Source organism: Cryptomeria japonica, chromosome 4 (genome assembly GCF_030272615.1).
Source record: "Cryptomeria japonica chromosome 4, Sugi_1.0, whole genome shotgun sequence".
Taxonomy (NCBI): domain Eukaryota; kingdom Viridiplantae; phylum Streptophyta; class Pinopsida; order Cupressales; family Cupressaceae; genus Cryptomeria; species Cryptomeria japonica.
Window position 1 is genome coordinate 177,795,736 of NC_081408.1, and position 23,523 is coordinate 177,819,258.

Genomic DNA, 23,523 nt, shown 5'->3' on the forward strand with positions numbered 1-23,523 from the left:
ATTTTTGGGATGACTCTTGGGAGGGGCACATCCCTCTGTGAGAGGTGCCTGGTCTTGTGGAGAGAATGGACTTCTTGAAGAACAGATTTGGGTCTAAAGTTGCAGCTTACACCTTGGTTGGGTAGACATTGACAATCTCCCTCTTTTGGGGGAGTTTATGGTTGCCTTCAAGTCAAAAACAGCAAAGAGTAAAGTTGTGATTAACCCAAAACCGAACTTCATTTTTTGGTGTGGAGCCAAATCTAGGGAGTACGGCCAACATGGGCTACCAAATTCAGCAAGCTGCAATGAGGGACACTAATTGGCTTGGATGGACATGCTGGCACAAGGCGGTGCTTCCTAAAGCCAGATCTTTCCTTGGGATTGAACTTCACAAGCGTATTTTGATTGGAGAGCGCCTAAAAATGATTAGGATCGGTGGACCTAGTAGATGCTCATCATGCAAGTCCGAGGAGGAGACAGTTGACCACCTTTTGGTAGGTTGTTCTTTCTCTTACCACTGTTGGGACTAGATTCAAGAAAGATTAAGATGGTTGGGTCCAAGACCACAAGACATCATGGATTTGGTGAACTATGGGCCTAGGCTGCAAGCTAAATCATTTTGGGCAGAAATGCAGATCATTGCTTCGTCAATGGTGGTTTGGCAGGTCTGGAAGGAACGAAACAGATGAGTCTTCTGCAACATGGAACAAGACGTTAGCTTTGTGGTTCAAACGATTGAACAAGGATTGAAGGAATTAATAAACACAAGATGTAGAATCAAGGGTGGGTGAATGTTCACTTCCTAGGATGATAATATTTCCAAAAGATGGCTAGGTTTATCCATTCCAAATATTGTGTCATGCTCCATGAATAGGAAGACAGGAGGATATTCCGTTGGTTGGCTCCGCCTTTGGGCCATCTAAAGCTCAACTTCAATGGATGCTCGAAAAGGAATCCTGGCCCCTACTGGTATGGGTGCATCTTGCGAGATGATAAGGGGATGCTCTTATGGACACTTTCAAGGACTGTTGACTTCGCAACTAATAATGAGGCTAAAGTTGAGGCTCTTGCCAAAGGCCTACGAGTGTTTAGAGCCAAAGGTTTCAATTTTATTGACATTGAGGGCAATTCATAGATCATAATCAACACTATTAAAGTTGAAAACAACTGCAATTGGAAAAAAATGGGATTGACAAAATTGGGAGTGTCTAAACAATTTTAATGATTACAAAATCTCCCACGTGTACAGAGAAGCTAAAATGGTTGCTGCCACTCAATTGATTGTTGAGAGAATGATGTATTTGCAAACGGTTGGCTCAGTTTGGCTAAGATAGTCAAGAGGGATTGGGGTGTTTGTCAATCGATGCTTGAGGTCTCAAAGGCTTAGCATTGGATCAGGTCTTTAGTCAATGTCTTCTCCAACCGAGTGTTCTTTTCATGGTTGATGGTTTGATGCGTGAGTTGGACGATTCTCTCCATCTTTTGGTTGGGCGATTGGTGGCTTGTTTGGTGTGTGATTTGGCTTTTGTTTGGCAATTTGGGCTTCGTAGACTCTATCATGATTTAGGCAGTGAGCTTGTTTAATAGTATATCATTTAAGGGTGAGTGTGAATTGGTAATGGTGGGACTTGCAGCTTGTCAAACAAATTTAAGTCATTCCTAGGTTCTTGTTTTCAATTTAGCAAACATTGTATCTTTATTCGGGTGGATGGGTCAAGGTCTACCACATTGGCATTGTAATTTTCCTTTGGATATTAATAAACGAGATCTAACCCTTGGTATAACAAACTTTAAAAAAAACTTGCACTAACACCCCCTTAAGCATTAGCTTATGACGAGTCTCGACAAATGAAGTCTGATGAGGTAACCGCGTACATAAAAATCACCCCAAAGAGGAAAATTCCCCCCCTCAAAATAGAGAGAATGAGACAACAAATTCCCCTACAATGAAGTAGCTCTTGTGCCAATGGTGAATGCTCCAAGATAGAAAACAATCATTGCCGACAAACAACATTCCTCCCCTTGAGAAGAAAAAGATCCAATGGTTTATGTACAAGAAACTCCATCTCCAAGAAGAGAGATGAGGGAAGAAGTCTCATGATTTGAAGTCTCATGATTTGTGTCTTTGAAAAGTGTTCAAATATCACCATGTCCATAGAAGATGATGCTACAATCATCAAATCAAGTGCATGCCTGATCAATGAAGAAGATGACAAGCTAGAACCAATTGGTAATTGATGATGAACAAGATCTAAAGATAGATGTCAGTACAACTATGATGGGGTTGTGTTGCTGTGTTTTTCATGCACATGCGAACACAGAATAAAATACCAAGGTATCTTATCCTCTCTTGAACAAAGTTTCCCCGAATGTTGAAGATTTAGCCTAAGGATCATTCGAGAAGACTCCAAGGTTCTTATATGTAGGGTCTCTACGTGTGGATAAGCTCTTGTGGTATGATGTGATTATGCTGGAATCACAAGGGGACTTACGTTTGTATGCCTGATTGCTTGATTTGCTGGAACGTGAGTCCTAACTACTCACCAGGATAATAAAGAAATAGCAAAAGATTGAGGGTTCAAGAAATCTATTCTAGGACCTAGAATGCAAGAAGATAGATGAACGAATAGGTGGAGTCCTACTGGGCTAGGTCTCACCATCAAATTGAACAATTCAACACCAGCTCAGTGCGATTTTCTAAGGGATGCTTCGAATATGTTCAAATCATTATCATCATACATTGATCACCATTCAAGTTAATGCATGAACAATAGACGCGTAACAACTCGAGATTAAGCTCATTCAATGCCAGTTGACCACGCAGGGCGCCCTTACAATCAGCAAGAGGCTAGTGGTTTGGACTAGGCAGATTCCACGCGAATGCATTCAGTAACTTCCTTCATTCAATCTAATTATTTACCATCTAAAATGAAGATTGAACAAGAAACCATGCATATTGCAAAGAAACAACACACCTCGCCATAACTTCAATGAAAATGGAGTTCATTTACAATTTAGGCAACAATTTCTTGCCTTCTCCTGCTATTCTATTCTAATTGCTAATCTATTTTAATGACTATTAGCTATTCTAACCTCTATTAACCAACTATTATCCTTTTCAAATGAAGAGCCAGAGCTTTATATAGAGAGCTCTTTACATTTCAATGGCTCTGATTGATTTACAATCAATGGCTAGGATTACAAGATAGAAAACCCTAATTAGGGTTTGTTACAACAAACTCCCTTAGCCAATGAAAAAATTACATTCAAAATTTGAGAACCAATAGGAAGCCGGGTAGGTGTCTGGAAGTTTGTGCCATCACTAGTGAGTCGGGTACATTGAATCTGGACATGCTGATGTGGACTTATCTGACTAGAGGAACAATGACTGGGATGCCACCTTGTCTGGTACTTGCTCGTATCTCTTTTGATACTCAATTTGGTGATGTTGAGAAGCTAACTTTGATTAACTCTTCTGAAACTGTCTGCTTCTTCAACGTACCCTTGCACTGACTTTGGTTGATCCTCCTCTATCCTGCACCTGATGAATGATGTATCTCTCCTTGACCCTCCTGTGTTTGATGAGGTCTCTTCAAGGTCAAGTCACTCCATCTCTAGTAGCTCATCTTGCCTTGAAGTATTTATAAGATCTTTCTTCTTGGTATCTTGTGATTTTTCCATGTGGTAGAATGAAGATCTTGAGGATAGCCTACTCTATTGCTTGCGACCCTTTGAACACTTGAAGTCCTCCAACTTGGAAGCACTTTGAGTCTTCTTTAATGATGATGAAACTTGAATAGGTCCTCCTTGTCTAATCTTCCTTCTAGCCCTGCATTCTTGATCTACAAAGAAAACAAAAATGGTGTCAAGCACTTATGATATATTCATCCTAACATGGTATTTCTCATTTCAAACCATCAACAAGAAGGCGTTAGGATCAATTTCGCTTTGGACCCTCTCCAAGGACATGCCCTATAATGGAATTCGCTCAGGACCCTCTCTAGGGACAGGACCTATAATGAAATCCGCTTTGGACCCTTTGGAAGGGTCGGGAGCGAAAATTGACAAAGTTGCTCAATTAGACCTAATTTTCAACCTTTCCTTACCAAGATCACATCATTCGCCTCCAAAATTGCCTAGTAGTAGGTTTCGCTCAAGGGCCTAGGCAAAACATTAGACCTCCTAGGAATTTTGCTCTAGACCCTTTGGAAGGGTCAGGGGTGAAATTTGTAATTTAGCCTCAATTCTATCATTTCATTGCCTCAAATCACTTTTCAAGGGAAAGTACACATCAATCCTTTCCCAACCATGCCTTAGGAACCAAGATCTTGGTCTCAACAAGGAGCAAAATAGAGGTTTTTAGGAAATTTCACTCTGGATCCTTTGGAAGGGTCAGGAGCGAAATTTGCATTTGCACTCAACCTTTCATCATTTCCGTGAACTTTGCTCCTAGGCTAGGCTTCTAGGTCCTCCCTCCATCATCATCAAGTCCATTTGCCTTCAATTTAGCTCAAAACAAGGCTCTTTTAGGTGCATCAGAGAAAATAGGGAGTCCTAGGAATTTCGCTTTGGACCCTTTGGAAGGATCAGGAGCGAATTTTGCATTTCTAGGCTCAATTCACATCCAATTTGCCTTGGACTTGCCCATTCCCCCTTATCCTATCATATTCAAGCCAATTTGCTCTCAATTTGGTGTCTACTCAATGTTTTTGACAAGAAATTAGGCTATCCTAATGATTTTGCTCTGGACCCTTTGGAAGGGTCAGGAGCAAAATTTGGAAAATAGGGCTTGTCCTTGATAAAGCTTTCTCCTAGCTTGCTTGTTTAGCTTCAAACCATCTTAGGAAAATACCTTGAGGGCAATTTGCTTTAAAATTGTGGGGAAAATACATGCTTTTGAGAAATTCGCTCTGGACCGTTTGGAAGGGTCAAGAGCGAATTTGCTCCTTTAGACTCAATTCTTCCTTCTTTTCACTCATCTTGCTTTAGACTTGTCTTTTTGAATCCCTTCCTTGCCATTTATGTCCACCATTTGATGTCCCTAGTGAAGAAATCAGTTATTTGGAGGATTTCGCTCTGGACCCTTTGGAAGGGTCAGGAGTGAAATTTGCAATTATGCTCAAATCCTTCACTTTTCATCACTTCACTTTGTTTCACACATCAATACTCTCTCAACCATGCCATAGGGATAAGGTTTATGAGGCAAATTAGGACCAAGAAGGGAGATATAAGGATAATTGCTCTAGACCCTTTGGAAGGGTCGGGAGCTTAGATGAAATTCGCTCTGGACCCTTTGGAAGGGTCAGGAGCGAAATTAATATTTTCACTCAATTTATCCTTCATTTTACTTTTGTTTTGACCTTGGTCTATGCTAGGAAGGCATCCTAAGGGTTTTCCTTGCTCAAATTTGGGATCAAAGCACAATCCTTGGCAAATTCGCTTAGGTAACTTTGGAAGGTACATGATCTCAAGAGGAATTCGCTCTGGACCCTTTGGAAGGGTCAGGAGCGAAATTTGACATGTTAGTCTCTCCGTCAGGATTCATATATGGAATATAACATTTAAGTATAAGTGGCATTTCCATACTTTAAGTTATATTCCATATATATTGTCAGGATGTTTGAGAGTGGTTTCGGAGCTCCAGGAGTTATAATGCAAAATCTAGTTTTTGGAGGATTCTTCAATTTTCCAGACTTAGTCAAATTTTAGGATCAGGATGACATTCTAGACAGCCAAATTTCAGGACATTTGAGGATCAGGATGACATTCCACACTTCTTAAGGGGAATTCGCTATGTCCTTGATGTAAAAGATGGGACCTAGGAGGACATTATGCATTCAATCAAGGTTTGATTTAGCAACTTGAAGTGCGATCGGATAGTACACAAAAAACACCCTAGGAATGATCTAAATAACCCCTAATCACTCAATTGACCTGACCTCTTGAGGAGATCCACCTGACTCAATCCCTTCAATGCAAAGGCTAAGACACTAAAATGACTAATAACAAAACCAAAAGGGCTAATCCCAGAAAGCAAAAAGTGGGGGTCCCCATTTGCAATGGGGCGATGTGTAAATACGTCACAACAGGTTGTCATTAAAGAAGAGAGATAACCCTTCAAATGTGTCTTCCAAATCTCCAATATGAGACTCCACAAACAAGTATGAAGTACTTGCCAACAAATTATCTCACAAAGTTGAATCCGAGAGACTATGTATGTCCTATTGTAAGAAGTAGTCAAAAGCTTTCAAAAAAGAAGCATTGAACTTTGAAGTAGTAATAGCTAATGGAGATGTGCTCTTGATATGAGGAGAAGGGAGAAGAGAAATCTATGTCATCCAAATGTTCAAGACTAGTAATATACTTAAGCTCCTCTAAAGTATCATCATCAAAGGGTAAATTATTTACATCATCAAGGAGAATAAGGCGATTTGAAGTAGGACCATCTAGAAATAGAGATATATGAGGGTCTCCAAAGATCTCCTAGATCTTAGTCCAAAATGCGCAAGAACAAGCAATGTCCACTATAGCCCACATAGTATTGTGATCAACACTAGAACAAATCAATACTTTTGCATGATCAATATTATTACCCCATACTAATTTCCTTCTAGGTGTGTCTAGTTTAGGAATGAGCTCATAAAGGTAATGCAAAAGATCAAACTATCTGAGATGTGTCAAAATGTCTTTTTTCCAAGACATAATTATCCTTATCCAAGATTATCATATCAGGGTAAATAGAAAAACCGACAATACAACCCTCAAATGATAAAATCAAATATCAAGAATCTCAATACATATTAAGTGGCTGAAATGAAGTCATTTGATCAAAACAGAACTTATCCAATTGACAGGATGCCCAAGAAATCAACTAGAATGCAAATATGTGACAAACTAAATAAAAGATACCAAAAGACAACCCCCTCTTTCACTAGTCTCAAAATCACCCCCCTCAGAGATTGCAATACTGGCACCTTATGATTAGTGTAATTACAAGGCTTTTACTAGATTACAATGCTCACTAGACCCACAGTGATCAAAAATTTCAACTTTTGATACAAAATGAACCTAATACAAAATCTAGAAAAAATACCTAAGTCGTTGTGTAGAGCTCTACAATATTTTCCAGGGCCTATTCATTTCAGAAAAACAGAGTTGACAAGGAAAAAACTATGGCATGTTGAAGAAAAGGGAAATAACTAACTTCAACCTACAATATTTAGGAAATAAAAAGGCAAAACTTTCTATCAACGCCTCAATGGATGAAAAGTATGCCTCACTAGCTTTTCATCAACTATCATATGGAGTTGTGCCAGAAGGGGTCGTGCAGCCTTGGAAGGTAAAAAAATTGCTTCAAATACTCTCAACTTCGAATTTGATGATTTGGTAGTCATTTTGTCATGTCCTACCTAGGATTAATACAAAACACAGCACAAAAGTGAACAGCCAAAACAATGACAAGCCGACCTGGGGTTTAACTAAAAACAATCAAATATGATCACTAGATAACTATGGGCCAACTCTGGTATTATGAAATATACAATGAAAAAAAATGTAAACTCTAGGCTAGCCAAACTCACTATCATTTCCACGACAAAGGCATATAAATAATAGGCAAATCACAGATACAAGGATAGGCTGGGATTGCAAGGATTAGGGCAATGACTGCAGAAGACTGGTGCAGTGATCTCATTGTTTAATAAGCAGAAATGAATATTGAGGTAGCAGAGATTATAAAGGCAGTGATAGAGGCGGATAAGGCAGTGATAATCAAGCATAGAAAGCAGCATTCACAAATGACAACATTAAGTTGATAAGAGTGGTTAACAAAGAGACGTCACCTTTGGTGAAAAGTCTCCCTCCCTTGAATCAACACCTCCCTTCCATGCAATCGCCTCCCTTCATATAGAGATATGAGGATATAAAATGGAGGAGGGAATAGAATTAAATAGGCATTGAAGAAGAGAAATAAGGCAATCGATCAAGGAAGAAACTTTCAGTTTCATAATTAATAAAATAAACAGTAGATGTCATGCCCCCGCCATGACATCTCAATCCACATCGAACAAGAATTGGGAAATTGTCTTACTGAAAGTAAGACTTCACAATTTCCCCTTCATCGCAATAGTTCATAACTCTGCAGCAGATCATATAAAACATGGATCATTGTATGCATTGACCAATAAATCACTTCACCCCCTTATTGGCAGCGATCTAATCTAAAGCTATGATAGGCGATTAATTAAAATTAAGAATTGTGATTAGAGTGGAGCGGTTTAATGAAATGGAACAAGACGTCTCAAACTAAGGGTTAGTTATGAAGGGACAGTAGTTAACAACAAGGAGGCAACTCTCCTACAACAGTCACCACCGTAGGAAGGGAGATAACCTTCCACCACCAAGGAGGAACATAAAGGAACAAACTCCAACACCCAAGAAGGATCATCGAAGAAGTTCAGATTTCGGCATTAATAATCAATTGAGAATACAGCAGACTCAAACATATATTGTGGTCTCTGGTAGGAATTCCTTATGCATAGTTTAATGAACGCTTGTTGATTAATGATGTGTTGTTTATGACTGCTTAATATAGCATAATGAATATTATTTCTAGTTATTCATTGCTAACTAATATTATGCTGTTGCTTATGACTGTTTAATATACAGGTATATAGAATATGTGACATAATATATATATATATATAGTTTATCAACCATGGTAGGGATAATGAGGAATTGCAAGGAGGGGAACAGCAATGGGGTATACTTCTAGGTATGCCACCTCATGGTGGTGACCGAATGGTCCCATGAGGCTAAGGGGGTACAAGGAGTACTGCCTCTGGTCTTAGAAGGGATGGGCTTCCAAGAAACCCTATTGTGAATACTCCTCCTCCCTCTATCATGGCAGATTCATATGCCAAGAAGTCCAATCATAGGAAGTGGGAAATGGATGGCAAGATAAAGGGGAACGGTTATAGGACACCTTATATGGATGGCACAGGCCACATGAGGCCAAAAGGAATTGTATATCCACTCTTGGGCCTAGGGTAGAGGATCTGTAAGGCACCTTATCAAGTCACCTTATCCTAGCTTTCCTAGGGTTGAATTTCCCCAATAAATTAAATATCTTATAATTAAGTTAATCTTCCTAACCATAGTAGGAAAGTTACTTGGAATTGTGATTTTAGGGCACAAACTAGGGCATTATAGAAAGGGTACATTACAAATGATATCAAAGCATGATCCTGCCAACCTGCAGGTTAAAGATAAATCAATTACGCATTGTAATCAATGAGAAGGGATGTATTAACTCAGTCCAAAAATATGGCAACAATCAAATGACAATGGCAAGACAATATGAGAGATTGTAGAACATATGCGTATTCGCATGTATGCTCCATGTTTTCATATATCCATGTGTATGCTTTGTGTTTTTATGTGTATGCTCCATATTTGATTCATACCTGATGTGTTTTCAGTATGTCTAATCCATGAATATCTATTATTATTGTAAGCATATTCCTATCATTATGAGATTTCTATTTTTGGTTGATCTTGAATATGTGAATAACAAGGACGACCCAAAAGAGATATGGATTTATTTAGGAAACAACATTGCATTTAAGGTCATAGACGTGGGCCATGCTTCTAATCCTCTCCTCAATATATGGGAAGTTCACCCTTGATTTGTCTCAAAGAAATATCCATAGGACCAACCAAAACAGTTCTTATGGTTAGAATTGATGGGAGAAAAGTTGTCTTAAGATTACAAACCTTGCAAATTTCCAATCATTAGTCGAGATAACCCACAATGATTTAAAGACAGTGATATGTGCATTGAGAATCTAAGGGTTAGTTTAGGGATCCTCCCATTAAAAGGACTTGGTAAAAACTATTATTGCTTGAGGACAAGCAAATTTAGGAAGGGCGGACTATCATGCCCCTGCCATGACATCTCAATCCACATCGAACAAGAATTGGGAAATTGTCTTACTGTAAGTAAAACTTCACAATTTCCCCTTCATTGCAGCAGTTCACAACTCTGCAGCAGATCATATAAAATAAGGATCATTGTGTGCACTGACCAATAAATCACTTTGCCCCCTTATTGGCAGCGATCTCATCTAAGTTATGATAGGCGACTAATTAGAATTAAGAATTGTGATTAGGGTGGAGCGAATTAATGAAATGAAACAAGACGTCTCAAACTAAGGGTTAGTTATGAAGGGACAGTAGTTAACAAAAAGGAGGTACCTCTCCTACAACAGTCACCACCGTATGAAGGGGCGTAACTTCCACCATCAAGGAGTATAAAGGAACAAACTCCAACTCCCAAGAAGGATCATCGAAGAAGATCAGATTTGGGCATTAATAATTAATTGAGTATACAGCAGACTCGAACATATATTGTGGTCTCTGGTATGAGTTCTCTATGCATAGTTTAATGAATACTTGTTGATTAAAGATGTGTTGTTTATGACTGCTTAATATACTATAATGAATATTATTTCTATTTGTTCATTGCTGACTAATATTATGCTGTTGCTTATGACTGTTTAATATATTAGGTACGCCACCTCATGGTGGTGACCAAATGGTCCCACAAGGCCAAGGGGGTACAAGGAGTACTCCCTTTGGGCTTTAGAAGGGATGGGCTTCTGGGGCACCCTATTGTGAATACTCCTCATCCCTCTATCATGGCAAATTAATATACCAAGAAGTCCAATCATGGGAAGTGGTAAATGGATGGCAAGATAAACGGGAACAGTTATAGGACACCTCACTAGACCTCCTCATATGGATGGCATGGGCCACATGAGGCCAAGAGGGATGGTATATCCCCTCTTGGGCCTAACGTAGAGGAAGGCACCTTATCGAGTTACCTTATCCTAGCTTCCCTATGGTTGAATTTCCCCAATAAATTAAAAATATCTTATAATTAAGTTAATGTTCCTAACCCTAGTAAGAAAGTTACTTGGAATTGTGATTTTAGGGCACGAACTAAGGCATTATAGAAAGTGGACATTACAGCTGACTTTTATACTTTTCAAGTATTTGGTATGATGCATAGTTCATAAAACTCTGATCTTGCCAACTTGTTATCTTGTCTTCTACTTGATAGTATGTAGGAATGATTAGCAGTTAATGTATTGTTGCTAATATATATTTATAGTAGTCAGAAACTCCTTTATCCCTCCTTGGGTGCACATATCCCCGTATCCGAAGTGGATATGTATCCGATACGGCCCAGATACGTGTCAGATACTATACTCACATGTGCCCAAAAAACCTTGATTTTCTAACCATGCCAGATTTTATGAGATTTATTTTTTTTAAATTTGACGTAAATCTTCCTAAACTTAATCTAAAAAAACTTCATTCATGCATTTTTAAAATTAAAAAATGGGATTAACAAAACCTACAGCAAATGAGAAAGACAAATGAATTTTTTTCTATTTCAGTGACCCATTTTTTGGGTTATCTTCCAATGCAACTCTACTATTTTTGCATATTGTAAATTGCTAAATCAACTTATAATTATTTATGAAGAAATTATGTGTCTATATTGCTTTTGAAGTGATGAAAATCTCCTCTAATAGCTTAGAAAATTGTGTTAAATATATGTATGTGTTTTTATGAATGTCGTATCCAGCCGTATCCATATTGGGGGTTTTAAAAATGGCCGTATCTGTATCCGTACTTGTATCCATATCCATGTCCATGCAATTTTGTCTATATGTTGCTATTCTTGCCATTATGATATGTATGCATAATAGATTATATATACTAAAGACTCTTTAATACTTTAACCAACGAACAGTCTCATTATGGAGAGTAGAATGGAATACATAATAAGGGATTCAAATAGCACATAAGTTCCATTCAAGTACACCAACCCAGGTGGGGCCAGGAGGCCGAATGGCTGCCCTGATGCCTAAGATTGGCATTGATCTTTGATAACCATAAATGCAGCCCTGCATGGCAGAACAGGCCCTAGTCCAAATGACATTGTTGATTAATTTTTGAGCTAAGAGGACAATAGAACCATAGCCAAAGGTTCAAACTTGAGCGGGGCAGCATTGTTTGTTGAATGAGAGACTCCATATTACTGTTTATTCCTGTACTTGTGTGGCAAATATAAAGTTATAAACTCTGGCCATTTTTATTTGCTGAACATTGTGATACAATTTATTTTACTATACCATTGTGCATTGAAAAAAAATTGCGTAACTTTTTGCCAGTCAAATTCGATAGCCAAAACAAACCTGGTAAGTAGAAATAGTTCTGAAATCTGCTCAATTTTGACATCTTTTTTTTAAATCATTCTCACTCACATGGGTTGAGATTTATCAATTTAACTTACTTGAATGGAAAGTACATAATCTTCTACTGAGAAGCCTAAGTTCTTCTACCTTCACAATTTACCTGAAAGATTTAAACTGTATCAGAACAATTCCTATCTCTTGGTAAAGGATTCCCAAGGGATACCCCAGTCTCTATTCCAACAGGGAAAACGCCAAATCTTGGGGAATACCGAGCATAAAGTCTAATGGCATGATGATAGGGTGTTTACTTTTGATTTTGACTCTGATATGCTGAAATTCAAGGCTCGAAAATTAACCCATGCTTACTAGTAATGCTTTTAGCTGGGAATCTGCACCCATTATTGGAATCCAGAAATCCTGCTGACCTGATGATTAAACCTAATTGCAGATAGAATTATATAGCATAAATTTAAACAGAGCAATTCTGATTTTAAATTTGAGTTGGGGAGGCTCAACGCTCAAAAATTAATCCAAGCTTATTGGGGCATCTTAATTCAGAAATTGGATGTGGAGTAATTCTGTAGGACGAAATATTCACCTACTGTTAGAGGCAAGAAACCCTGATGATAAAAGGATTCTCTAGAGTCTAACAGCATAAAAGCAGAGACCGTAATTTTAATTTTTGTTTTAACTTTTTGTAGGTGAGGCTCAAGAATCAAAAAGCAACCCATGCTTATTAGAGAATCCCAGTTCAGAGGTCCAGCATGGAACAAACACCCCTTGGAGTAAATAATCCAGCTGAACCAAAGATTACACCTAATGGCATAAATGCAGGGACTAATTTTGATTTTCACTTTTAGTTGTTGAGGCATAAGTGTCAGAAAATAACCTGTGTCCGCTAGGGCATCCAAAAGCAGAAATCCATGTGGAAAAGCTTCTCCTAAAAGAATTGCATACACATTGTTGGAGACAGGCAAATCTCAATGACCCAAGAATTATACCAAATACAAGCAAGAATCACACTAGCCAAATAAACCAAATGAATTTTATATATATATTGGCAGTACATGAATAAGGATACATATATCGGGCACCAGTATATACGAATACGTCTAGGATTTCTATGTCTTCTGGTAACTATATAGATAAAGAAATGTAGCATCATGAATTTCATGAGACCGAGATTTCTTTTGTCGCTCCCAATACAAAAGCAAAATGGAAGTGAAGAAACAAAACTTTCACACCTAATATTTTTTTACATAATCTAGTACCAAGCAGAGCAAAACGTACCTTCTTCTTCAGCAAGAATTCCCGTTTGGTCTTCCACTCTTCTTCAGCTGTTGAAGAAATTCGACGAGCATCAAGACATTTACGAAGCAATGCAAACCCAATTGTATATAACTGTTGAAATCATGGTATACAATGAATTGGAAGCAAATCTGGGCTGACACACCTGGGGATTTTATTGTCTTGGCCGATGCAGAGATCACAGTTAACAAGCGGGCACTTCGCTTTTGGGCAGCTAAACATATCTGGGACGTGGGAAATGAATTATAAGCATGTTTTGATTGTTTAAATGCTATATATGTATTTGAACCTGATAACTGATATTGGGAAGAAAGAGAAAGACATGGCTGATATAAATGTAATGCATTGCCACTTGCGGTGCAGGTGGAAAGAGTGAGCATGACTAGAAAATGTTTGCCCCAGTACCTAGATATTGACTGTCAATTTTTATTTTTTCCGTTTTTTGGTAATCAATCGGTCTTGCTTGGGATTGGCATTTATGGTGAGGAAGAAGGAATTGGATAACGAAGTGATCAGATGGGCCATATGCATTTTCACTATGTGGATGGGGTGGCCCACTCATGCCTAAAAACACATTTGTACAGGATTTTAGAGTTGCAAATTTGAATTTAATGGTTCCAGAATATTAGGGTAATCATCGAAAACAGATTACGAATTAAAATTGGGTGCTGCCTTTGGCTAAAGGTGTACTTCCTATCACCAATATCATTATCAGTAAGCTGAATTATATATAAATAGATTAAGACTTTAACAACGTTTACGTTTTTAAATTTTTGTAAGGTGGGTTTTGATTTCCTATTATTAGTACTTGCTGTTAGGCAATACTATTGTAATGAAAATTCATTTGTTGTGCTTATATGGTTATTAAAAAAAATTATTTAGACTAATAAAAAACAATTATTTTTCTTTCTTTAAATTTTTTTAATTTATTTTATAGTATAGATGCACATTTGTTAAAATTATAATTTACAAAAATTATTTTTGGCTAATATCGTTTTGCCTCTTATAGGTGGGTTTCTCGGAACAACCCATAATCTCAATTAAATTTTAATTCATTATTCGTTGTAATAGGTAGTTCACCTATGAACAAGATTAAAAACTATATATATTTTTAAAATATGTATTATATTTAAAATGTTCTTTAATTTATATTCAAAATAAACTAAATTTCAATAATTTTTTTTGGCAAAATAGATAAATATTCATATTAATTTAATCATAAAACCAAAAAAATATTAAATCCTATAAAAATGAGGATAATGAAACTAAATCATTGTGAAAAAATCCTAAGAAACATTAAAAAAAAATTGATCTAAAATATTCATTGCATTATAATATAATAATATAAATTATGAGATTCCCAAGTCAAATAATACTAATAATTATTTTGGTCTCAATCTCAAATGCAACCGGGATTTTTGAATACGCCAGAATTGGAAACATAAACAAGTGAGCGAAAAAAAGCAGGTAATGTGAAAAACGGCGAAATCTTGACAAAAATGTATTCGTGGAAAAGAAACCCTAAAGATCATGACAATGGGGCCCCGTCGACCTCTGGAAGGGCTCCCCCTCCGCAGGACTCTACATGGCAAGTAATTCGAAGCAGGAAAGCCATCAGAGAAGAAAAAAGAAGAAATAAAGTTTCACGGGACACAGCAAACATATGGGCAATTCCCATTACTGCGCAAATTCCCGCCTTCGCTACCAAAGCGAACAGGATCCCGTTGGGCTCAAAAGCAAAACACCAACAGCAATTAGAGTGGCCACAACTCGGATCGCGAGAATACTAGGCAGAGGGTTTACTAAAACCTTCCAGAGTCGAGAGGCCCGCATTCCATAAATTTCAAAATAACAGGAGCATTCATACAACCAATAATCTGTGGAAGGATCCAAAAATTCCTGGTGAAAAACAGATATTCTCAAACTCTGAAAACCCTAGGTCGGAACCCATAAAAATCTCGGCGTCCAGAGACACCATGGAGTTAAGAGATTATTGTAATAAGCATGGATTATTCGCGAAATGGGAAGGTAATGGGCAGTCACCACCAAAAATAGCCATGTGGTGGAGAGAAGCATTTCGTGGCCAGGTAAGTATAACATCCTTGACTAATAATTTCTTCTATATAGAATGTTATAAGGAATCCTTAAAATCTAGAATACTAGAGGGAGAACAAGTATTTTATAAAGGAATGAATTTTAAGTTTCTAGATTGGAAACCTAAATTCGAGGCAAGCAAACATGAATTTAATATGAAATCCAGATGGGTAATCATTCGTAACCTACCTGTAGAATTGATGCATGTCAAGATTCTCATTGACATTGGTAATAGTTTGGGCAAATTAATTGCCCTAGAAAAAAACTGGATGGACAAAACTGATATCAAAATTTTAATAGATGTCAAGAAAAATATGAATTGCTTGAGGAATGTATCTATTAACACCATTGATGGGGATTATATTCTAGCTCCTGAATGGTTCAACGATGAGGTTTTGGGGGAAATATATGACCCAAACCCTAACTATCATAAAATCCAGGCTAGGAAAACAGATAAATTAAAGAAACCTGAAAACATGGTTAACATACAATTCAACAATGACATTGGTGGATTTACCTTTACGGAAGCACAAGTAAGGAACAAGCAGGGGCCATCAACTAACGCCCATATTAGAAATAGTCCAAATAAATCTATTATTAATAACAAGGCCCCTCCAGAGACTAATGAGGATAAAATACAAAAGGAATTGGGTGATGTTATTGACAATCTTATGGGAAAGTTTGCAGAAGAGATAGCAGATGGCATGCTTCAGGAGACCAAGATTGCAGATAATAACATTACCATGGAGGACTATGATCACATCTCGGACATCCCTCATGAAATGGGAAACACTAATGATCAAGAAGAGGTGGTTCCCGAAACTCAGAATTTGGATAATTCGTCTCCAGTGGTAAAGGGGATGAGTGAAGAAGAAGAAAGGAACTTCATAATCAAGGAATTAACTAACATACAGGAGGAAGAAAGGAACTGGGAATCAAATATCAATATGGAAGACCGACCAAGCATGGGTATTATGATGATTGAAGGAAACAAAGACAACCCGGATTGTGGCAAACTCGGAAATAACAAGAGAGGTCGAAAATCTTTTTTAGACAAAATGAGAATGGATGGGCAGGCAAAAGGGCAAACCAAAATAACAAATCTGTTTGGCCCAGGAAGGAACCCGCCAACCCCCAGACTGGAATAAAAATATTAACATGGAATGTAAGGGGCCTAGGCGCCCCTAGCAAGCAGCGCTTGGTTAAGCGCAGCTTAAAGAGAACAGATTTGGATATAGTCATGATACAAGAAACCAAATTAAACAAGGAAGATATGACTAAGTTTTGTAGAAATCTATATCATTGGCAAATGGAGGTTACATAATCCAATGGGGCATCGGGAGGACTGGCAATATTATGGAAGGAAAATACAATAAGAATTATAGGATATGTTAAGATGCAACATTGGATGGCGGGCAAAGTTAAAACATTGGACAAAAACATAGAATTTATAATCATAAATGTCTATGGTCCGATAACACCAGGAAAAAAGAAATTGGTATGGCAAGAAATTAAACAGTTTATAGTGAAACAGGAGGCACAACACTACATTATAGGTGGAGATTTCAACACCATTCTCCACCAATCAGAGAAATGGGGAGGAACAAAAATATTGAGACAACCTCAAAAAGATTTTATGGAATGGATAAATAAAAATTATCTTTTAGAAATAAGAACTGATAAGGATATACATACATGGAATAATAGGAGACTGGGGTTCTCTAACATATCTGAAATACTAGACAGATTCTTCTTTAGAGGGGATCTAATCTCTTTCCATTTTGAGATGAAGGCCTCAGTACTACCATGGTCAGGATCTTATCACTTTCCAGTAATGCTTGAACTAAGGGGAGAAGGGAAAACCTCGGGAAGACCATTCAAGTTTGAATTTATGTGGTTCAAACATGAGGAATTTCTCCCCAACATCCAGAAATGGTGGACAGAAAGGAACTTTCAAGGGTCTAAAATGTTGGCATTAACCTTAAAATTAAAAGAAATTAAACATAAATTACTAGAATGGAATACGGAAAAATTTAAAAACATTTTTGAAGAAAAATTGAGAATTGAAAAAGAATTGGAGGATGTGAACACAGAGGTTATATGACATGGGATGGATAAAAACTCATATGAAGTAGAGAAAAAGCTCTTAGGTGAATATGAAGACATTTTAGCCAAAGAGGAAACCTTCTGGAAACAAAAATCGAGAGAAGCATGGTTGAGTGATGGAGATAAGAATACTAAGTTTTTCCACAACAGTGTTAAGCTAAGGAGAGCTAAAAATAGGATAACTCAAATCATTAATGAAGAGAAACAGAGAATAGTAGACCAAAAAATGATTGCTGAGGATGCAATCCAGTACTTCGAAAACTTACTAAACAACTGGGAATATTCGGATCTCTCACATAGTCGGGATCTGATCAAGAACATCCCTCAACTGTTAACAAAAGAAGATAATCAGATGCTAAATGCTAAAATCACTAAGGAAGAGGTTAAACATGCTTTATCACAGTTTTCAGGAGATAAGGCCCCGGGACCAGATGGATACCCTGCTAGCTTTTACCAGAAATGCTGGCATATTATAGGTGATGAAGTGTCAGAAGCCTTAGAAGCTGCCAGAAATGCTAGCAACTTTCCAAAAAAGATAAACAGTACCTTCCTAGCTCTTATTCCAAAAAAAGAGAATCCATCTAAATGGGAAGAGTTCAAACCTATTTCTTTATGCAACATGACATATAAATTATTAACTAACAGACTAAAAAAGCTCTTACCAGTCATCATCTCTGAAGAACAAACAAGGTTTGTTCCCAACAGATCAATCTTGGATGGAATAATTATAGTCCAAGAAGCTATTCACTCCATTCAGACTCAAAAATAGCCAAATATGTTAATAAAGCTTGACATCAAGAAAGCATACGATAAAGTAGACTGGTATTTCCTATGTAACTGTATGAAAGCCTTTGGTTTTAATAGACAATGGATAAACTGGGTGTATAGATGCATTTCAAGCCCTAAATATTCAGTCTTGATAAATGGAAAATTAGAAGGATTCTTTGAAGCAACAAGGGGCTTAAGACAGGGAGACCCACTCTCCCCCTTCCTATTTATTATAATGTCCAAAGCCTTAGGTAGAGCTTTCAATGCTTCAAGATTAGATGGCAGATTGCAAGGCATACAGATAACAACAGGGATAGAACCATGTACTCATCAACAATTTGCAGATGATACAATGATACTGGGAAGGGGCAAACTCAAAGAGGCTAAGGAAATCAAAAGGATACTACTCACATATGGGAAAGCCTCAGGGGAATTAGTAAATATTCAAAAATAAAAAAATTTCTGCTTTAATATGTCTGAACAAGAGAAGAACAAAATAGCTAACTGGCTTGGTTATAAAATTGGACAACTACCATGCCCATATTTAGGAGTACCAATAGACAAGGGAACAAGATCCAGCAAGCTTTGGGATCAACTCATCGAACGAATCAAGAAAAGACTCTCATCAGGGAAAGTTTTATGGCTGACAGGAGTAGGTAGGCTAACATTGATTAAATCAGTCTTATCAGCAATACCCGTTTACCTCCTATCTTGCCTACCTATATTAATAGGTGCTCACAAGAACATATCCCAAATCATCAGAAATTTTTACTGGCAAGGTACAGAAGACAAAAGCAAAATAAAATTAATATCTTGGGACAAAATCTGCAGAGACAAAGATGATGGGGGCACGGGAATAAGAAATCTAATATGGCAAAACAAAGCCTTAGGAGCAAAATTAATTTGGAGAACATACGTGTCATCAGAAGCTAAATGGGCTAGAATCCTCATAAGCAAATACCTGACAAACAACCAAAAGGAGGCAATATTCAGAGAAAAACACTTACAAAAGGGATCTAGAATATGGAACTTCATGAAGGATTGTCGCCCAGTCATAACAAATCACCTGGTTTGGGACATACACAATGGCAAATCAGCATTGTTTTGGGAAGATTCCTGGGGGAACCAACCTCCAATTGATATGTTGATGGATACATCCAAATTCAAACAGCAAATAAAGATTCTATGGGGAAGTTATGTGAAGGATTATATAATCCCTGAGCTAGAATCGGTATTTGGATGGAAATGGAAAAATACAAGACCATTCATACCAGAAGATAACTTCCAAGAATTCTAGAAGATACTAAATCATAGAATGATATCCTTCAGATAGGGCGATGATAGGTTAGTATGGTCAGAATCCAGAGATGGGCAATATAACTGCAAAGATGGGTTTAGGAGTATATATAATAAGGAAAAAATCAACAAAGATCACATCCCAGTTAAGCTCTGTTGGGATAAATTTTGTCTACCAAAGGTAGGATTCTTTACCTAGGCAGCAATTCAAAAAAGAGTACTCACTGCGGAACATTTCAGACGTAGGGGATATGAAGGGCCATCAATTTGTCCTTTATGCAGGGGAGAGGAGGAAACAAGTGATCACATCTTTATGACATGCATATATACTCAATAATGTTGGTACTGGTTAATGGCTCAATTAGGATGGTCGGGAGCCATTAGCTCTTCCCTGAGGGAATGGTGCTCATGCTAGCCAATTATCAAGAAAAAGAGTTTATTTCATAACCTATGGATTTGCAGTCCATCCATAGTAATCTGGGAGATATGGAAAGAAAGAAATAGGAGAATATTCCAAGAAAAAGAAATGCAAGTTGAAAAAATGATAATTAAAATAGAAGTGTCTATAACTGAAATATCTAATAATAGAAATATGAGCATCCCATCACATGGAAAATCCTTCATAGAATGGGAGAACTTTATTAGAAAACAATGGAGAGGAATACAAATTCCTCCCTTTATTGGAGAAACGAGAACAGATAAAGAAAAGTTAAGGAAAGCATGCAAATGGCAACCCCCACAGCCGGGGTGGTTTAAATTAAATTTTGATGGGGCATCCAGAGGAAACCCTGGATTTGCAGGGGCAGGATGCATTATACATTTAGATAAAGGAAAGTGTACTGGATCTAAATCCATTTTCTTAGGGCAAACCACTAACAATACTGCTGAACTGCTAAGTCTCATAGAAGGACTGAATATGTGTAAAAAGTTAAAAATAACTAAAGTGGAAATTGAAGGCGACTCAACAATAATAATTAATGTAGTTAGAACTAAAGGGATGCCTAATTGGATACTTAATGGTTTTTTAGATAGAGCGCTGGAACTTCTAAACAACTTCATAGATTTTACCATCAATCATATATACAGAGAAGCAAACCGGGAAGCTGATGCTTTAGCCAATTTAGGGGCAGGCGGGATAACCAAGATAGTGATTAATGACTCGGACACTATTGTTAAAGAATAAGAGGGATCTTTTGAAAAATGTATTCATATACATATGGACATAGAGACATATGGTTATAGATAAACTTCCCTACATTCTGAGATATATCTTCTCTTTAGATGCATTGTGTCACACCCGAACATATAGATACATATAACATTTCCTAAATTAAACTTTTTTGTTGTTTGCATATATACATGTATAAATAAATATATATATACATATACTTATATACATGTATATACATTCATACACATATAAGGATATATATGTATATAAATATATGTATATATACAAAAGCACTTATTTATACAGGTATATATACAGACACATTACATCAATGGTATCGAGATATTCCTGTTCATTTATTTATGGTTTCATACCTACAGACATATAAACTTGAAGGTAAGGAATATATATACAAATATTAGCTACTTAAAATGCTCGGATAATTAGGGATACTTCAATGTCATTAATATGTTTATACATTCTCCTTTGTTTTTGGAATTTTGCTCGAGATTTCCACGGCTGTAATGGCCTTGGAAATAAAAGGAAAAGATGAAGGGTAGAATCAAGGTTGAAGATTTTTGTATGCTAAAGGTCAAAAGTAGATAAATGCTTAGTCACTTTATCACCCTCTGATGTATGATTCAGATGTCTCTATGGCTTAACCCCCCTGTAGCCCTAAGTCTGGGCTGTTCAAAAGCGGAATAGATCTTTCGTATGGGCATATTGATGTTAAATTTTTTACTATCAATTCACGGATAACACTCATCCATTCTCCCAGTTTTTGGGACAATGCACGTCTAAAGTTCAAGAATTATGTGGTTAATGATGGAATTATGTTTTTTGTTTTGATTCGATAAATAGCTTCCGAAAAATTCTCATATATATATGAATACAAATATATAGGCATTCATATATATTTATATTCATATACATAACTTACACAGTAAAATATAGCCTTTCAGTATTTATTCTACCTGTATCTGAGACTCTACTCAACATGGTTTTCATCTGACTTATGCAAAATCAGATAATTGCTGGTTATTGAAATTTGTAATTTCTTTGCAGAAATAGGTAATAAATTATGCATTAAACATATTTGGCAGATAAGCTATTGCACTCATCTACATTATAAATTATTGGAGCTTGGATAATCTCTTAAATTGATACTAACATGATAAAGGTGATTTCAAATTAAGAGATAGCCAAGCTGCAGTAGTTCTATTGAAGGTAGATACAGGCAGGTATTAAAGGAAAGCACTCTGATATTTTCTTCATAGATTACAATGATACTAACAAGATGGCAGGAAGTTGTTTGAAAATGTCTTGTGCAGATTCAGGATTGAGGTCTGATGAAGATGCAACATGAAAGCCTATTTGGACAGGGAATACACAGTAGGGATAATGGCATCAAGGAATGTCATATGCAGCTTATTATGTATTTCGAAAGAAATGGACATGTGTATGCTTAGAATCTACAGATCTTGTATATTCCTCAAACAAGGAATTGTAAATTGAAATGTATATTGTATCTCTGATCCAACAAAGGATCTGGGCTAGACCGGAGGTTTTCTTTCCTCCATTCTTTCCTACCAGTGCCCACACTGAATGGAGGTGTATCTTTTTAAAGATAATATATAAATTTCGGCTTCGGCCTTTTACCGAAAAAAAAAAATAATATAAATTATGAGTTTATTCACATGTAATATAAGTTATAAAAGTTTTAATCACATTTTTTGATTTATTAATTTATTTAAAAAAAATTAAATCGATTTATTTTTAAATTTTTTTCCAAACAAATCAATTATTCAAAGGTTTATTTTTACAACTTAAAAAATAAAATAAAAACAATATATTATTTTAATAATATAAATTATTAATAATAATCAAAATCTTATATATTCACAAAAGGAAAAAGTCATACCTTTCATTTTAAATAAGGGAGGTTTTTTTAATATGTTATAATTGCCTTAGGCAATACAAAAATTATTTTACTTGTAAATGATTGGCTAATATTAGTTACAATAAATTTAAATATTTCTAATAATTATAACAAATATTATTATTAAACTAAAAATTATTAAGGCAAGTACTCGCCACTATGTGGCACTTGTTTTGGATAAAAGTGGATGAACCACTAAAATTATATTAAATCTTTATATTTTTTTTTACATGGTGTCTGGTTCAACGAGCACTGAAGGGAAAGAACCAGTAAGAGAACCCTTCAGTATTGCTCAAAAAACAAAAGCCTATTTACCCATTACAAAAGCCCATAGGCAACCCAGATACAACCCCTGATTACAATATCAATCGCATTAGATATAAAGGAAGCTTGGAAAAAGCTTATAGGAATCAGTGAAGAAGATGGCACCCCAAAATGAGACCACCATGTCCACAAAAACAGTGTCATCACCCAAAAGGGACCAAACTGTTTATGCATCGCATGACTCCAAGGCCCTGCAGAGAACAAACCCACAGCCAGAAGGGAACCAAGTAAAAGCAGTCCTGACAACACAAGAATAGTTAGCAAACATA

General features: G+C 36.6%; 1 protein-coding gene across 2 annotated transcripts in view; it reads right to left on the reverse strand.

The window, feature by feature from the left end:
* Window positions 1–14,074, reverse strand: part of LOC131032065 (rhodanese-like domain-containing protein 14, chloroplastic) — an 80,550-nt gene extending 66,476 nt beyond the window's left edge. Inside the window, exons 1-2 of one of the 2 annotated variants that reach the window (XM_057962989.2) lie at window positions 13,702–14,074; window positions 13,539–13,585 (exon numbers count right to left, since the gene is read on the reverse strand). In XM_057962989.2, the coding sequence (XP_057818972.1) occupies window positions 13,539–13,585; window positions 13,702–13,936 (282 nt within the window). In that variant the 5' untranslated portion in view covers window positions 13,937–14,074. The remainder of the gene's footprint in view (window positions 1–13,538; window positions 13,586–13,701) is intronic. The other variant, XM_057962988.2, reaches the window with a different exon arrangement.
* Between the last annotated feature and the right edge of the window lie 9,449 nt (window positions 14,075–23,523).